The following is a 15138-nucleotide window of genomic DNA, read 5'->3' as shown; positions in this document are numbered from 1 at the left end:
GGAACGACTACGGTTAGCTCCCTTACAATAGAACCACAGCATGTACATTATTCATCTCATTCTCTGTGTCTTGCGTTGGGTGGAAACAAGAAGTTGGTACATTTTAAGCCCATAAAAATGTTGACTCACCTTAAGCCACTTGTCTACACACTTGGCATGGAACTCATGATTACACGGTAGGACTCTTAAGAGTTGGCGAGACTCAAAGTCACACATACAGACCACACACCTGGAAGACAACAAGGTTGGACCATGTCACACCACGAGAACAAGAAGAAGAGTTATTCAGCACGAGTGCTTGCGTGTCTCACAAGATCTTGTGACCCCCCTAACAAGTGCATTACTTTGAGGTACTCACAGTGTTTGTTCAGACTGATGGTTGTTGGGGTTGAACCTGTATGATGGGAGCTGTTCTATATCTGCCTTAGTTAGACCACGTGGCTTGGCCTCTCCTAGACGCTCAGCAAGGTTCAGCAAGGCCTGGAAGTTTCACATACAGTGAGAGGGTCAATGTTGAGAAAAGACTCATGAATGAACCACTTAATTTCCACAAGAAACATCAGAGAGAGACTTTTTGGTGTGGATTTACAACTACCTCATAATTCTCAACCTCTCCGTCATCCACATCCAGCTCTAGACTGATGGTGGGAGCTACATTTGGTGGGACGGGAAGCATGGACCTGGTTCAAAAGAAGAGTAATGTGTAATTGTTTTCTTCTTGTCTTCCTTTGAATGGATCAATCACAAGTTAAATTACTTACAAGAAGTAAGGCAGGAAGCTGGGATGGTAGCTTGAAGATGGCACAGCCTGTTGGGAGCGGTAGCGCCGGCTGGTGAATCGCCGAGGCATGAAGTGGGGATAGGGCTGATAAAGATGGGAGAGAGAAAATTGATTCCTCATTATTCTGACCCTAATTACACAGAATAAGAGAGTCATGAAACACTGGGGTGGTTAGTGAGCGGGTCATCTTGCTGTTCTTCGAACCCAATAAGGATCCTTCTGTTTAATCCATATCAACTGACTGCTTCTTTCGGCCACTTAAGAGACTGATTTATTTGTCTGTGGCAGAACATGTCCTTGGATGTCCTTCAGCATCCTCATGATGGAAGAAGCTACAGATCTTCTACACCCCACTTCAACTGGATAGTCTTTCGCATTCCATCCTCCTTGCTGTGTGTTTGCTGACAATTCTGTGTAATGCAATTTATTGCACTCACAGGCCTCTTCAGGTGAATTCTCACATGGGACTGCTAGTTCTATGATGTATACAGACTTCGGTGAAGGGGACCAGAGTACCAAGTCTTTTCCACAGTTGTTATTGTGATGTCATAGATGGTAAGTGACCACATTGCCCGAGGAAGAAGTCCAAACTACAGACACCAGAGCTTGAGCTTCCCTGGCAGTAGGGTCTTGTTGTTTTCCAGACTGTTGGTAATGTCCTGCTTTAGTTGCTGCACTTGGTCTTTGTCCCTGAGGCTTGCATTGTACCATCCGCCCAGGCTTTTGATGGGCTGCTCAGACACTGCTGATGATACACCACTGATAGATTCTCCTGCAGTTTTCCAAGTAACCACCTGGTGCATGCTGCAGTAGTGGTCAGAGTGGTCATGTCATTCAGATATGCTCGGACAGGTGGAAGGTGTACCTCGTTCGTAGTTTGCTTACCCCACACCACCCATTTTGAGGTCCTGATGATAATGAAAGTATTAAATCAATATACTCACCATTGTGAAGAGCTCCTGTGACAGGTGGTCATGATGTGAAAGGAAGTGGAGTGGTGTGGAGGGCGGGAGGGTAGCTGCAGGCTGGTGGTGATGGTGGTGGTGGTGATGTGCGTAGCTGAAGCCTCCACCAACTGACAGCTGCTCTCCTAGAAGTTCAACCTCATTTTCGATCCTCTGTAAGGGCTGAGAAACAAACAATATGAATCCTTGAAACAGAACTAAAATAGTCAACCATGAATCATTTAAAATAAAAAATGTTAATGTCTTACCGATCGTGGCTGTTGCGTTTGGAAAGGCAAGAACTGGCCATGGGTATGGAGGTGAGGCGGGTGGTGAGAGAGATGAGGTGGAGGGGGAAGAAGGAACTGAGGGTCGCTGGACAGCAGAGAGGGAAAGGCATAGGGTACAGGCAAATGCTGCATTGAACATGCCTGCAACATCTGAAAAAGGGATGTGAGGGGAGGGCAAAAAGTGTTTTTTTATTAGCACAAGATCCTGACATACCACATCCTGTCACAAGGTGGTACCAAAGTCAAACAAGAAAATCGCTTGCATTGGCATGTTCTATACATGACTTAAATATTGCAGATTTAATTTCTCCTAAATAAACAGCACCCACAATCCGACAGTCTACTGTGCTCTCACCGGGTGGTAGTGTTGTCCAGTGCTGAAGACCACACTACAGGCAGGAACTTGTTGTGTAGAGCAGCTGGGGGGAAGGTGACCGTTGCACAGTGGTGCTGCAAGGCCGTGAGGTGCAACTGGGGTCACAGTATAGGAGACGGGTACACTGCCCTGCTGAAGCTGGAGTTAACACAGTTAACACACGCACGCACGCACGCACGCACACAAACACAAGCAGATCTGAGGCATACCTGTTCATGCAAATCCATGACCATGGCCTCTTGCTGTGACGTTGCATGATGCGGCTGCTGCTGCTGCTGCTGATGATGATTATGGTGGTGATGTGCAGCTGGGTGTAGTAGCCGTGGGGACATGGTGGGAGGATGGAAAGCTCTGGGATCCTCCATACCTGTTCCAGGGGTGGGGGGCTGACTATAGGTGCTGGGGGTGTGCGTTGGGTATGTCTGGTGCAACGAGGGACGTGAGCTGTGGTGCAAGTTTTCGTCATGGAACTGTGTTGGTGCAGGTCCTTGAGGAGAGGGGTGATGAGGATGCAAGTGCCGAGAAGGTCTCGAGATGCGGCCACGCTGACGTCTGGCTGGGGGGCTGGGAGGAGGATAACGTGCTCACATTTAGGAATAATTTATGCCAGTGGTGTCCACTACGTCGATCGCAAGCTACCAGTCGATCGTGAAGGTAGTGTGGTTCGATCGCGTGTGTCACCCAAATAAATGTCACTTTGTAGTCAGCTGACATTAAGCACCCCTCCTGATTCGCTCTTGTGCCACCGCGTCAATGCAAGTGGTGAACAGATGTCTACAGCAACACGGATTTGGAACTTTCATCTTTATTATTGCGAATACGGATAAACTAACTCAGCGGTAAGATGCCTGTGTCTATAACAAAAGTTATCCGCTTGTAGCAGCTAGTTATGTAGAAAACAAATGAATTGCTTTGCGTCCTGAACTCCACTATAGAAATGTGTGTTTTCTACACTTTTGTTTATGAGACTACTATGTCATGATTAATTGGAAAATGTGCTCATTGCTGAAACCTGTTTAATATTGTACCTTGACTTTGGCTGCATTGTCTTTTGCATTATTATTTTCATTTGGATGTGTGTATAACGAATACTACATAGCAATTTTAACGGACATTATACTCAGGTTATGTACACAACTGTTGAGGAATTTTGTGTCATCGTATTTATTGCCATATTTGAATTGAATTGTTGAATATCATGACCTGGAAACTTTGAAACTGAATGTGAAACAGTAGTCATTAGTATTTTGTATAGTAGTTTACCGGTTAGATTTTATATATGTTATATGTTTTACAGTATGAGGTAGACCATTTTGATTTGTAACTTGTATGCTGAAGAAGTGTGTGCACCCCTGAGATATATATCTTTGTTGTTTATACTAGGAGATAGATCTTTGTGACGCGGTCATATTAAAAGTAGCCCGCAGGCTGAAAAGGTGCGAGCACCCCTGATTTATGCCATTTTAGCAGAAGGAATAAGTAGAAGAAATTTGTAAGGTGGTACCTGCGTCTGTGGCGAGCAGGCGTGAGAGATCTCTCTTGGTGGTAGTGTGTGTGGGGGTGAGATGGTCTCCTGCTTGGAGGTCCCGACTCCCAGGGGCGGATGGGGGGAGAAGGGGTGGATGGTGGTGAGGCGGAAGAGGTTAGCTGTTCCAAGACAGCTTGGCCGGACAGCCTCTGGCGCTTTGGACTGGGGCTTTCTTCACTCTGGGGAGGGAGGGGTCAAAAAGTGGTTGGGGTGTTGCGGTTAGTGAACCAAAGCTTTCCAATCAAATACAATTCACTGTGTCAAATCTATTTCACTGTGCTCTCCCATCCCTCTGGCCAACAATCCACACAACTGCTGAGACACTAAGCGTCTTTGTGAGTCATGGTATTTCCTGTATGTGCACACCTCTCTGTGTTGGTGCTTCTATGTGTATGTGTGTGTGCGCGTACTAGCGTGGGCACATTGCACCACCACTGCTCAGAGGCCCTCGGGGTTCAGAGTCACTTCCTCTTGCAGTGAGGAAATGCAAAAGGCAAGACAGGCTCTCACAGGCCCATTAGGGAGTCATTCATACACACCCTCAACTGGATGGCTCAACTTTCTCAAAGAGAAGACAAAAAGACAGTGACACATGACACTCACACACCCGCACAAACAAAGTAGACGTCCAGATTGAGAGTATAAATTGTTAGTCAGCAGCACTATCATCAGTGACTCACGTCCCTTACTGTAAGGCAGTGACTCTCACTTTTGGAGCAACAGTCACACAAGTTCATGTGTCAGCGCAGAGTCATCCCCTCCAGTGCATGGGCTAGGCAGCATGGGATAGAAATAATGTAGTACTTTGCTCAGTGTTACTTTTAGTGGAACCTCCAGTTTTTCAGGAAAAAAAACCCCACCTCCAAAGTCGCACAAAAGAGTTTGAACCACTGTCATGATCATAGCTCAGCATCAAACAATTAGTTAGGTCCGTGTGTTCTTTGTCTTTTTGTGGCTGTTTTTTTTTTTTAAAACAATGGATCTACCTCAACATGAGGAATTAAGAGAAGAACATGAGAAGAGAAAATACAGAAATATACACCAGAAGTTACGTAATGTAAAAGGAACTGCATTCCAATACTTCAGCCGAGCATCACCGTAGGTCGCTTCTTATCAAAGTTATGGTAGTGCTTTGTTTGCTTCACTGTTTTTTTTTATGTACATCTTCGCATGAAACCACCATTGGTCACGAAGCAGCATTTTATTGTTTTTACATTTTAATATTAATGGTGGTCAGCTTGTTTTTACACTTTTATGACCATCAAAAATCTTAAAATTACAAATAGCATGTAACAGTTCCAAAATATGAAAAAAAAAAATTAAAGGCTGACCAGTAAAGTATTGTGTTCAACCTTAGAGATTCCACTGTACTTTGAGTGAGCCAGGTGTCACATGCTTGGTCACCTGAACAAACCAAAAAAAATGTGGGCTGGCAACTTTGAGATCGACTCCTCACCAACACTTCCCCAACCCCTGCTTCCACCTACCCCCTTCATGGGAGAGACACATTGGTAAAGTGTGATAAAAAAAAAAAATGACTCAGCGGCTGTGGCTTAACACGCACACGCACATGCGCACACACAACTCAACAACCTTGAGAGCAGTGCGATAGCTAAAAGGAAACAGCTGGAGAGCAGGCTGCAGAAACACACACACACACAGTTATGGAAAGGCCTGCAGACATACAGTCACACATGGACAGCTGCCACTGTTTGTGTTCTACAGCCTGTAAAGAACAATACCTACTGAACCTGCTTGGAGGCTCACTGCGCTGTTAGAACAAGCCTGAACTGAATGTATTTTGAGTTTAGAGCAGGGGTTGGGAACCTTTACTATCAAAAGAGCCATTTTGTCCCGTCACCCACTTAAGAAAAATTGTCTGGAGCTGCAAAACATAATAGCTTATAAACTTTTAAGAGTTTTAATCTTTCTTAAGTTTACATGCTACAACAGAATACAACAAACAGAAGTACAGTGTGCATGTACTGCAGAAATGACCACTGTTACATGTGTAGGTCTACTTTGAAATAAATTACTACTTTTCACAAGGGTACTTGTTTTGAAAATGTCTTTCAACAATTTTTGTTGTTTCTCGCCACATATCAAAAATAGTAGATAAGCCAGCATTGTTGGCAGAGAAGACAAAGGAATCTGTCCGTACAGAATTAAAAACTCTACTTTCTTCTGGGATGTTTCTTTTTTATTAAAAAAAAATTAATGGTTAGCTTACCGCTGGGGGAAAAGACGTTTCTGTCATGTCTCAGCGAACGCAGGCAGGCAAACACCGGTTTCCCCTCCCTTCTTTGCATTCATCCAATGACCAGTCAGAACTCAGCCATGATGCATTCACGGGCTTACAGAAAGACGGATATTTTTAACACTTTTCAAAAACGTGCATTTTCCTCACTCGGGTGTTAAAAAAAAAATTCTACATTTCAGCATTACAAAGGGAGCCTCAACAATGAGGCTGAAGAGCCACATGCGGCTCCAGAGCCACGGGTTGCCGACCCCGGTCTATAGTCAAATACGCCTCAGTGTTGTGACAGTCAGCCACCAGTTGCATTGAATGAGAGCTGAGCTGAACCAGCCTATGGCAAATGTAGACGGTAAATGATTATAAAATGGCAAGAGGTCGTCATGAGCAGACATGATTGGAGGGTACTGGAATGAAACATGCACCAAGTACGAAGCGCAGCCATTAAAACAATTGACTTTTTCTCTATAACTAGCTGCTACAAGTAAACGACATAGGCATATAGGCAGTTAAGTTTATGTGTAATCTGACAATAATAATAATAATAATAATAAAGATAAAAAGTTGCACATCTCTCCTGCTGGAGACATCTGTTCACCACTTTGGCGCGGAGGCGCAAGTGCGACTCAAGAAGGGAGCTTCATGTCAGATGACTGATGTCATGTGACATCTACAAAGTGAGGGTTTATGACGTGGGTGACACACGCGATCGACCCACGCTACCTTCGCAATCGACCGGTAGCTCGAGATCAACATAATGGGCACCCCTGATGTAGACATTAATCTTAAATTATAAAAAAAGAAGCCCATTCTATAAAAGTGACACTTACAATTTTGCAATGTGTAAAATGTGTAAAACCACATTAAATCCCCAAGCATGCTGTAAGTCAAAAGACAAACAGAATTACATGTCAAATGTACTTGGGTCTTTCTCCAGAGAGGTTGGGTTCACTTCGAGGGGCATACTACATACTACACTAATTTGCAGCTATCACCAAATAAAGATATAATGCAGACACATTTAATAATCCGGGGAAAGAGTGTTGAATATTTTGTTTGGGTCTATCGCGTACAAAACATGATTTCATATCAACTTCAGCCCGTTTGTGCGTTGCAATTTTTTGACATGCAAAAGTGTGTCACAAATACGTTGACAATACTCAACGATGGAACTTACATTTTAGCGGCTGTGATTTACGAAGTATAACACGTCATTGTGCACCAAACGCATTTTGCTGCATCCAAAACATGTACTTTGACCAAACTCAAAATGTAATCTCGGAAGACTATATGCAAATGAGCTGACCTCAGCTTTGGTTTGGTTTCATTTTATTTGAACATGCATGCAGGTTACAATGGATTACATCTCATGAATCATTTCACAGTTCCACATGTCCAAAAGGAGTAGGAAAAAGCAAAGCTTATTTAATCCTACCCGCATCCGTTCCACATCTTGTGCAGTACATATTATTCACTTCCTGTGTTCCATGTAATATTATTCCATATAATAAGTGCAATAATAAATAACAAATAAAAACAAGCATGACAGAACAATACATACAATAATCAATATAATAATAAATAAGATGAAGACAAGCATTATGAAGCAAGTGTAAGACTCTTCTACCTTGTATTTAGCAAACAACTGCTTGTATTGTTTTTTTAATTTGCTCGTCTAGGTGCATTGTTTGAGTTCCTAGCTGAGTCCGTTCCATAATTGAATTCCACATACTGAAATGCTGTGGGTTTTCAGCGTTGTTCTCGCATTTAAGTGTTTTAAGTTTCATTTTTCTCTAAGATCATATTTCTCTAAGTTCAAAAGTTAGTATGTACCCCATGTCAAACTAAAGCCACTGAGGTTTTACAGACTAGTGCTGGTTCTCGCGGCAATAAGGAACAAAGTGCGCCCCTTGACGGCTCAATATGGATGTTGGCAATAGAGGCCAACCGATTAATTGGCGGGCCGACTATTACGTATTACAGATTAATCAATATAGGTGACTATGTTACCGATATAGTAACTTTTTTTTTTGCTGTGCGGAGATTCTGTCGCGCCGTTCCTGTGTGTGTCATTGTGCTGCTCCCTGCCAGAGTACCTGGCCCCTCCCCCCCCCCACACACGCAAACATACAGACCAGCGAGGTGCAGCAGAAAAATGGTCAAACAAACGGCAAAAGAAACTGCATTTTTTTTACACTATGGTAAGCTGTGACTTGGTAAAACACTACACTTTACAGCACATTCTAGTTTTTTTTCCTCGCAAGTTTTAGAGAGCGTATTACAGCGTTTAACGTGTAAGTTTCATCTTTGTGAGATAAGACAGACGCAACTGTTAATTCAAATGTCCACCATTATCCAATAAACAGACCATTATGCAGCGCTTTAAAAATAAATGCAGATATACACAGCGTCCCACTTCATACTTGCATGCAGGATTTACAGGGGCTCATACATTCACAAGTTAACGTCGTCATTAAAATAAGTTTTGAAAATGTTACAAGTAATGTATTTAGTTGTAATTTTATATATTGCATGTTTTGAAATCAGCTACATTGTTACATAAAATGTAGTTTAGTCCCTTCTGTTAAGTCTAGTAACATGATACATGTTTTGACTTCACCACTGTGCTTCGGAGCTACTCTGCCTAGTGTACAAATGGCGTGGCTTTTGTCGTTCTTGTAAAATCCAAACTTTAAATCTTTGTTTTGCTTATGTGTTGAAAATCTTTCGTGGTGACTAGTTAGCGCTAACACCTTGCTACTATTTGCATCAATTCTGGTCTTCATTGTAAGCAATCGTTTCACCGGCAGCCCAGGCTCTCACGTTGTTTTAGAAACCAATTGTCAACCAATTGCTAGTCTCCCGATACCCACTGCATATCTTTACAATCAATTCATCAAAGGATTTATGGCTGATTCTCCTCTTCTCCGAGCAGGTTGCTACCGATGCAGCTGTATAAACCGGATATCCGGTCACATCAGGTCATCATTCACAACCCTAGTAAAATGGCTTCTTAACAATATTCTTCTTTTCCTTCTATTCTGTGTAACATAACACCAGAAGCCAACAAATAGTCTTAAATAACGGACAAAATACATTCAACACCAAATAACCCCCCCAAAAAAGAGCACTTTTTGTGACAGCAGGTCAAAACAAGTGAGGCTAAAATAACACAAGTGTGAAGCACTGAGGCATAGGTCCAGGCTGTCATTGGTGTTACTTGGTGTGGGTGGAGATGTGCAGATCTGTAGTGGGTGGCATCTCCAATGACGGAAGAAAAATAATGTAGCTTTGGTACTGTTTGTGATGCTTTTGTTGTCCGTTTAAAAAGATACTCCTTGTTGTTCAACATTTTCCTTGCAAAACACAAACCAGTACCAGGGGAGGGATACAGAGTGACATTTTTAGGGAACAACCTAACAACATGTGTCGCACTGTGCAACATACACTAAGTCCCCAACTAACGAACTCAATTGGTTCCAGACGACTGTTCTTATGTTGAATCGTTCTTAAGTAGGGGAAAAGGTAATATTACCAATGATATGAGTACTACATGTACGTGTATACATATACAGTATATGCATATGTATGTAAATATGAATTTGGATGCAGTAGTAATATTAAATGAGGATAATTAATGAAAAAAACAATAATAAAAGTGATAATAATACGTAATGATAAATGTTATTTACCTTTGAAGAGGAGTGGCCCAGCATACGTCGTTGTGGAGGAGATATTGAAAAAAAGGACAAGTCGTCATCGTCGTTAGACTCTTCTAAAAGAGGTAGTGTTCTATGGGTGGTGTAGAATTAAGCAGGCCTATTAACTCTTCATAAACTTTAATCACACGCTCTGTCCGGGTTGTACAATTTAGCTTTCCATTTAGCTTTACACTGTATCTCCCCAGCGTCTAACTCTTCCTCTGTTGGTCTCATTAGCTCTAAGGCTGCATTAGCAGTGTCACAGTGCCCTCTACTGGTCAAGCATGTACAGTAGCAGTATAAATACTGACTGAGCGACTGACTACAAAGCAAAATAAAATAAAATATAGACCAGTCGGCCTGTGTTCGTATCCGCGAGTGTTCGCTAGTCGGGTGTTCGTAAATTGGGGACCTAGTGTATTCTCACAAGGTGCTACAATATCTGTATCTACACGTCCTGGGAACAGTTTTCAATTGAGGATTTATTCATTACACCCAGGAACCGAATTGTATTCAAAACAAAGAAGTAAAACAAAAAAAAAAAGATGAGACCATGCTAGTCTGCAGTAGTGTTTTTATATATTCTGAAAGTCCCATTATCTATTTAGTAGGCAGGCTACACTATGGGAAAACTATAAAGTACTCTCACTGTCTGACTTCTAATTTCTCCTCCAGTAGCACTGTGCTACATATCTTGGACTTTGAAAAATTCAGATCAAAATATTAGAAACCTTTTCGCTATACAGTGAGATGGCGCAAATAGGATGTCCCGATCGGCTTTTTCTGGCATCCGATCCTGATCAGATTTTTTGTCCTCTGATACGATTTTGAGTCCCGAGCCCATACTTTGACAATGTTATAGATTATGGAAATACTGAAATACTGAAAATATTTTAGCAAGGGACGAAAGTAAAAAACAACAAAAAAAGCTTATTTCATTAAATAAATAAATAAAAAAATTGGTAGTATTGTAAATCAACAATGTAGTTTTGTGATGGCAGAATATAGTGTGGATGCATACATTCTAAGACGGCAAAACCCCACATTCTCCATAACGGAAATGGGCTGGTTGTCCGAAGCACTAACTTTGACTACCTTTTCAGTAATCCGCTTTGGATCGGGCCACGTAGGTCTGGATTTTTTTTTCCTCCCTTAATAATAAAAAGTTTCATTTAAAAATTGGATTTTGTGTTGTGTTGTCATTGACTAATATTTAAAATTGGTTTGGTTATCTGAAACATGGCTGCAAGGTGGTCTTAGTGGTTAGCATGTTGGCTACACAGTCATAGTCAGGAGATCGGTTCGAATCTCCGTTGGGCATTTCTGTGTGGAGTTTCCATCTTCTCCCCGTGCGGGCGTAGGTTTTCTCCGGGTACTCCGGTTTCCTCCCACATTCTAAAAACATGCATGTTAGGTTAATTGGCCACTCTAAATTGTACATAAGTGTGAATGGTTGTTTTTCTATACGTGCTCTCTGGCGACCAGTCCAGGGTGTTACCCCGCCTGTCGCCTGAAGTCAGCTGGGATAGGCTCCAGCATACCCCCGCAACCCTAATGAGGAGAAGCGGTATAGAAAATGGATGGATAGATCTGAAACATTTAAGTGTGACAAACATGCAAAAAAATAAAAATAAAACCAGGAAGGGGGCAAACACTTTTTCACACCACCGTAACGTGTGCTTAAAGTATTGTTGATATTGGTGTCAGTGTTACCAAACCTTTAGTGTACAATATTTCATTACGGTTGATAAGTATTAAGATATCTATGGAAGCCACTCGCAGTCAACCCCCACACTCAAACCTCAATGTGTCTCTAGACAACCCCCTCTCTCCCTATTCCAAGCTTGCCCCAACCCCAAAACCCTTGGGACATCCACTGTGCCCATTTTCATATCCAAGCAAGCCTCTTCCATCCCAAGCCTGAGATTCCCCCCTCTTTCCCCCCTGCCACACACACTCCCAATCCCTACTAGATGACCCCCATTTCTGCCACCACCGCTATAACACCAGATAAGCTCAACTCCACTACAGTCTCCCCATACTCTTGCTCCCTTCCCCCTTTGCTACATCTGCCTGGCCTGTCCGAGACCCCAGCCTGAAATCTGAGGGGACAAGTCAGGTCAAGAGGTTTTTTGATAACATGCGCACACACACACACACACTATTGCCCATTAGTATAAAAGTTTGATGGGCCTGTCCGACAATGTTAGGGGGAGGGAAGTGTTGTCAGACAAAGAGTGTGTGTGTGTGTGTGCATCCTCCAGCACTATGGCTCAACGTGGCCTTATGTTGTACCAGAACTCTCACGCACATGTACGTGTGTGCACATGCACGCACGCACATTTCCACTAATCCCAAAATGCCAGGGTAGGTACATGAAGGAAAAACAACAACCACCATGCTTACAGAACATCTCAGTAACACTGAACTACGCTGGGGGTGATAATACAGCACATTCTTCTGTATGAGGACCACACACACGCTCCCATCGTTGCTTTCGCTTTGTCCACATTCAGCTGAGAGCAAACATTAGGCATGAAAGATATCCTGAAGCATGAAAGACACACCCTATCCTACCATGTTCTGTTTGGCTATGTCCACACTGGCATACATGGGCTTACTGTGGCAGGCAGCTGTTGAGACATCGCTGTCAATGCTGAGAGCTAAATTAGTGTGAATGCTAAGACACACCTTCGAAACAGAACCAGGTCCAAGTTTGACAGTCTAAAAAAACTGGGGGTGTAGCACACTGAGCAAATATGGTTATTTGCTTGAACAGAATCATTAATATTTACAAGCATGCTTCCACAAACACCTCTCCCTCCTTCCCCCACTTATTCTCTTTCTATTTACAAGATTTCAAAGTGCATTTTGTTTCATCTGCCACTGTTTCTCCCTTCCTTCCCCTTCCTTCCCTTCTCTCACTCTAAGCAAGCCCCACAGCTGGAGGTGAAATCATTAGCAAAACCCCCTCCCTGCTTTTGGCCTCATGTCCCTCCCCCCTCCACTGCAAGCTCTTTGCAACACCTTCCTCAGCATCCTGCCTCCCTTCCTCTTCTCCACTGCTTTGCAACTCATCTGCTTGCTTTTAATACACATCTTTGGCTACATTATTATACGCATATTGCTTAAAAAGAGCTACAAACTCACACTACACCGCACATGTACAATAAGCCTTTCATCCACACGGAAACTGAGTTCTGGGTGACCTGAAACAGTATTTTTTTGAAAACGGCTTACAGAGTGAGAAAATCCGAAAATGCCAGCTTGTCATGTCCGAGTAGACAAGCAACCCGCTTCTTTCGGAAAACGATGTCACAGACCCGTCGCAGTCACGTGACAGGAAGCAAACATAATATCTGAAAATTTCGACTAGCACGACTCACCCCAGTCAACATTCTCCTGCTGTTTTGTTGTCTCAAACTGCAAAATGACTCGCAGAATTAATTCCACTTCGTCGTGAGTCTAGATGAGCTTTGGAAAACGGAAGACAGCAGACTTATACTTGTACTTTCTTGTATAGTTTGCTGTGTCACGTGTTTCTGTCAGTGTGTCTGTGGACAGCCCCACGCGTGCCTTGTGTATTACATTGTTTTCAAACAGTTATCTGTTCCTGTCTGGATGCAGCTATTTACTAATTCGGCACATTGTGGACACTAATTGCTTTCAAACCACCAAAGTAAAAATAAAAGTAAAGAAGTAAAAAAAAAGCCTAAGGGGTTATCCAAACAGAAACGCTTACAGGTCAAAACGGGAAAGTATCATTTCAGCCTCACCTGCACGGAAAACAGCATTCTCGTTGCCCTGAAATTGTGTTTTTTTGAAAATGGCTTCCCTGTCGTTTTCGTGTAGACAGCCTACACAAAAAAGCAACGACGTCGCTGATCCATGGCCACCCCCGTGTTGCAGTCATATGACCAGAAGTGAGCTTCGACGACAAGCCAACACAATATCTGACTATATCGACGGTTATGACTCGCCCAAGTCGACATTCTCCTGATATTTTGTTGTCTTACACTCCAAAATGACTCACAGAAGTAATACCACTTCTCTTAAGTCTAGATGAGCCTTGGAAAGCGGAAGACAACGGACTGATGCGCATGCATTATTTCTTCTTCTATGGCTTGGTGTGTCACTTGGTTCCCTCTGCGTGTGCCTTGTGTATTACCTCGTTTTCAACCAGTGATCCGTTCCCGTCTGGATGTAACTATTTACTAATCCAGCAGTGTGGATGCAATTTTTTTTCCACCCGCCAAAAAATAAAATAAAAAAATAACACCCCGCCCCCCCAAAAAGCAAAAAAAAATCTCCGTGTGGACAGGGCCTCAATGACTGACAGGAGGGTTCACTCACTCCGTTCATTCTGCAATAGAACCAATGCGCCCAGGTGTCGAGACAGATGCACGGAGTGAACCCTCTTGTCATCCAGCCTGTTTGGTACAGAGAGGAGGAAAACAAACACGCATGGACGTATCGATACATTGAGGCCAGCAAAATCATAGAGGTTGTTTTTATTTTTTGCGCTGTTAATTGATTTATTGTGGCAGGCCTAGATGCAAACAAAGCCTATAAATTAATACAACATAACACCAAGAAATATATTTCTCTGTTTTCATTTGGCTTAACTAAAAATATAAAAAGGTGAGTGGCTTACCTTGTCACTCTCCTCTCCATATGCATGTTCTGGGTGGCAGTGGGAGGACCCACCTGAGTCTCCTAAAAAAAAAAAAAAAAAAAAAAAAAAAAAGAGGAAGGAATAATTTAATACAGTGGGACATGAGATCTGTAACAGCCCAGTGCTTAATGCATTTTCATACATTTATAAAAAATGCCATACATGTGTGGTGTTGCTGTATGGCAAATAGAATCATTAAGCACACAGCCTGAAGATGAAAAATCAAAATCATGTGGTTTAATGTATGGGAACAAGATGATGAGGCCATTTGTTGAAACTAATAGCACAGTCATAGCCAAGCACTGTGGGGAGTCTCTTGTTTATCTCCATCTACAGATGTACATTTAATCCTTTTGTTGTTATTGTTCTTATGCAGGGTTTGAATAATATGCCACAGCAAAACAACATGTTTGTGTAAAACGTCCATTGCACCAAAGTGACCAAAACACATATGGCATGGTCTTGCCTCAGATCAGAGACACTAAAGACGCATGCGAATCCGCACGCAAAATACATACAGTAATCTCTAGATTAGAGGATCTTTCTGATGACAGCGGTAGTTGCATCATCGCTAAGACGTTTACTCTTT

The 15138-nt window shown here is 42.6% G+C and overlaps 1 protein-coding gene across 2 annotated transcripts in view; it reads right to left on the bottom strand.

Moving 5' to 3' along the window:
- The window catches only part of rnf38 (ring finger protein 38), a 31640-nt gene that overhangs the window by 1570 nt on the left and 14932 nt on the right, over positions 1-15138 (bottom strand). For both annotated transcript variants that reach the window (XM_054778067.1, XM_054778068.1), the window contains 10 exons: positions 14529-14590; positions 3896-4098; positions 2601-2955; positions 2371-2529; positions 1995-2165; positions 1726-1908; positions 762-865; positions 596-680; positions 359-480; positions 130-229 (listed from right to left, as the gene is read on the bottom strand). In XM_054778067.1, the coding sequence (XP_054634042.1) occupies positions 130-229; positions 359-480; positions 596-680; positions 762-865; positions 1726-1908; positions 1995-2165; positions 2371-2529; positions 2601-2955; positions 3896-4098; positions 14529-14590 (1544 nt within the window). The remainder of the gene's footprint in view (positions 1-129; positions 230-358; positions 481-595; positions 681-761; positions 866-1725; positions 1909-1994; positions 2166-2370; positions 2530-2600; positions 2956-3895; positions 4099-14528; positions 14591-15138) is intronic.

This window comes from Dunckerocampus dactyliophorus, chromosome 6 (assembly GCF_027744805.1).
Source record: "Dunckerocampus dactyliophorus isolate RoL2022-P2 chromosome 6, RoL_Ddac_1.1, whole genome shotgun sequence".
NCBI classification, from domain to species: domain Eukaryota; kingdom Metazoa; phylum Chordata; class Actinopteri; order Syngnathiformes; family Syngnathidae; genus Dunckerocampus; species Dunckerocampus dactyliophorus.
The sequence above is the reverse complement of the archived record's forward strand: the minus strand, read 5'-3'. Positions and strand labels throughout refer to the sequence as shown.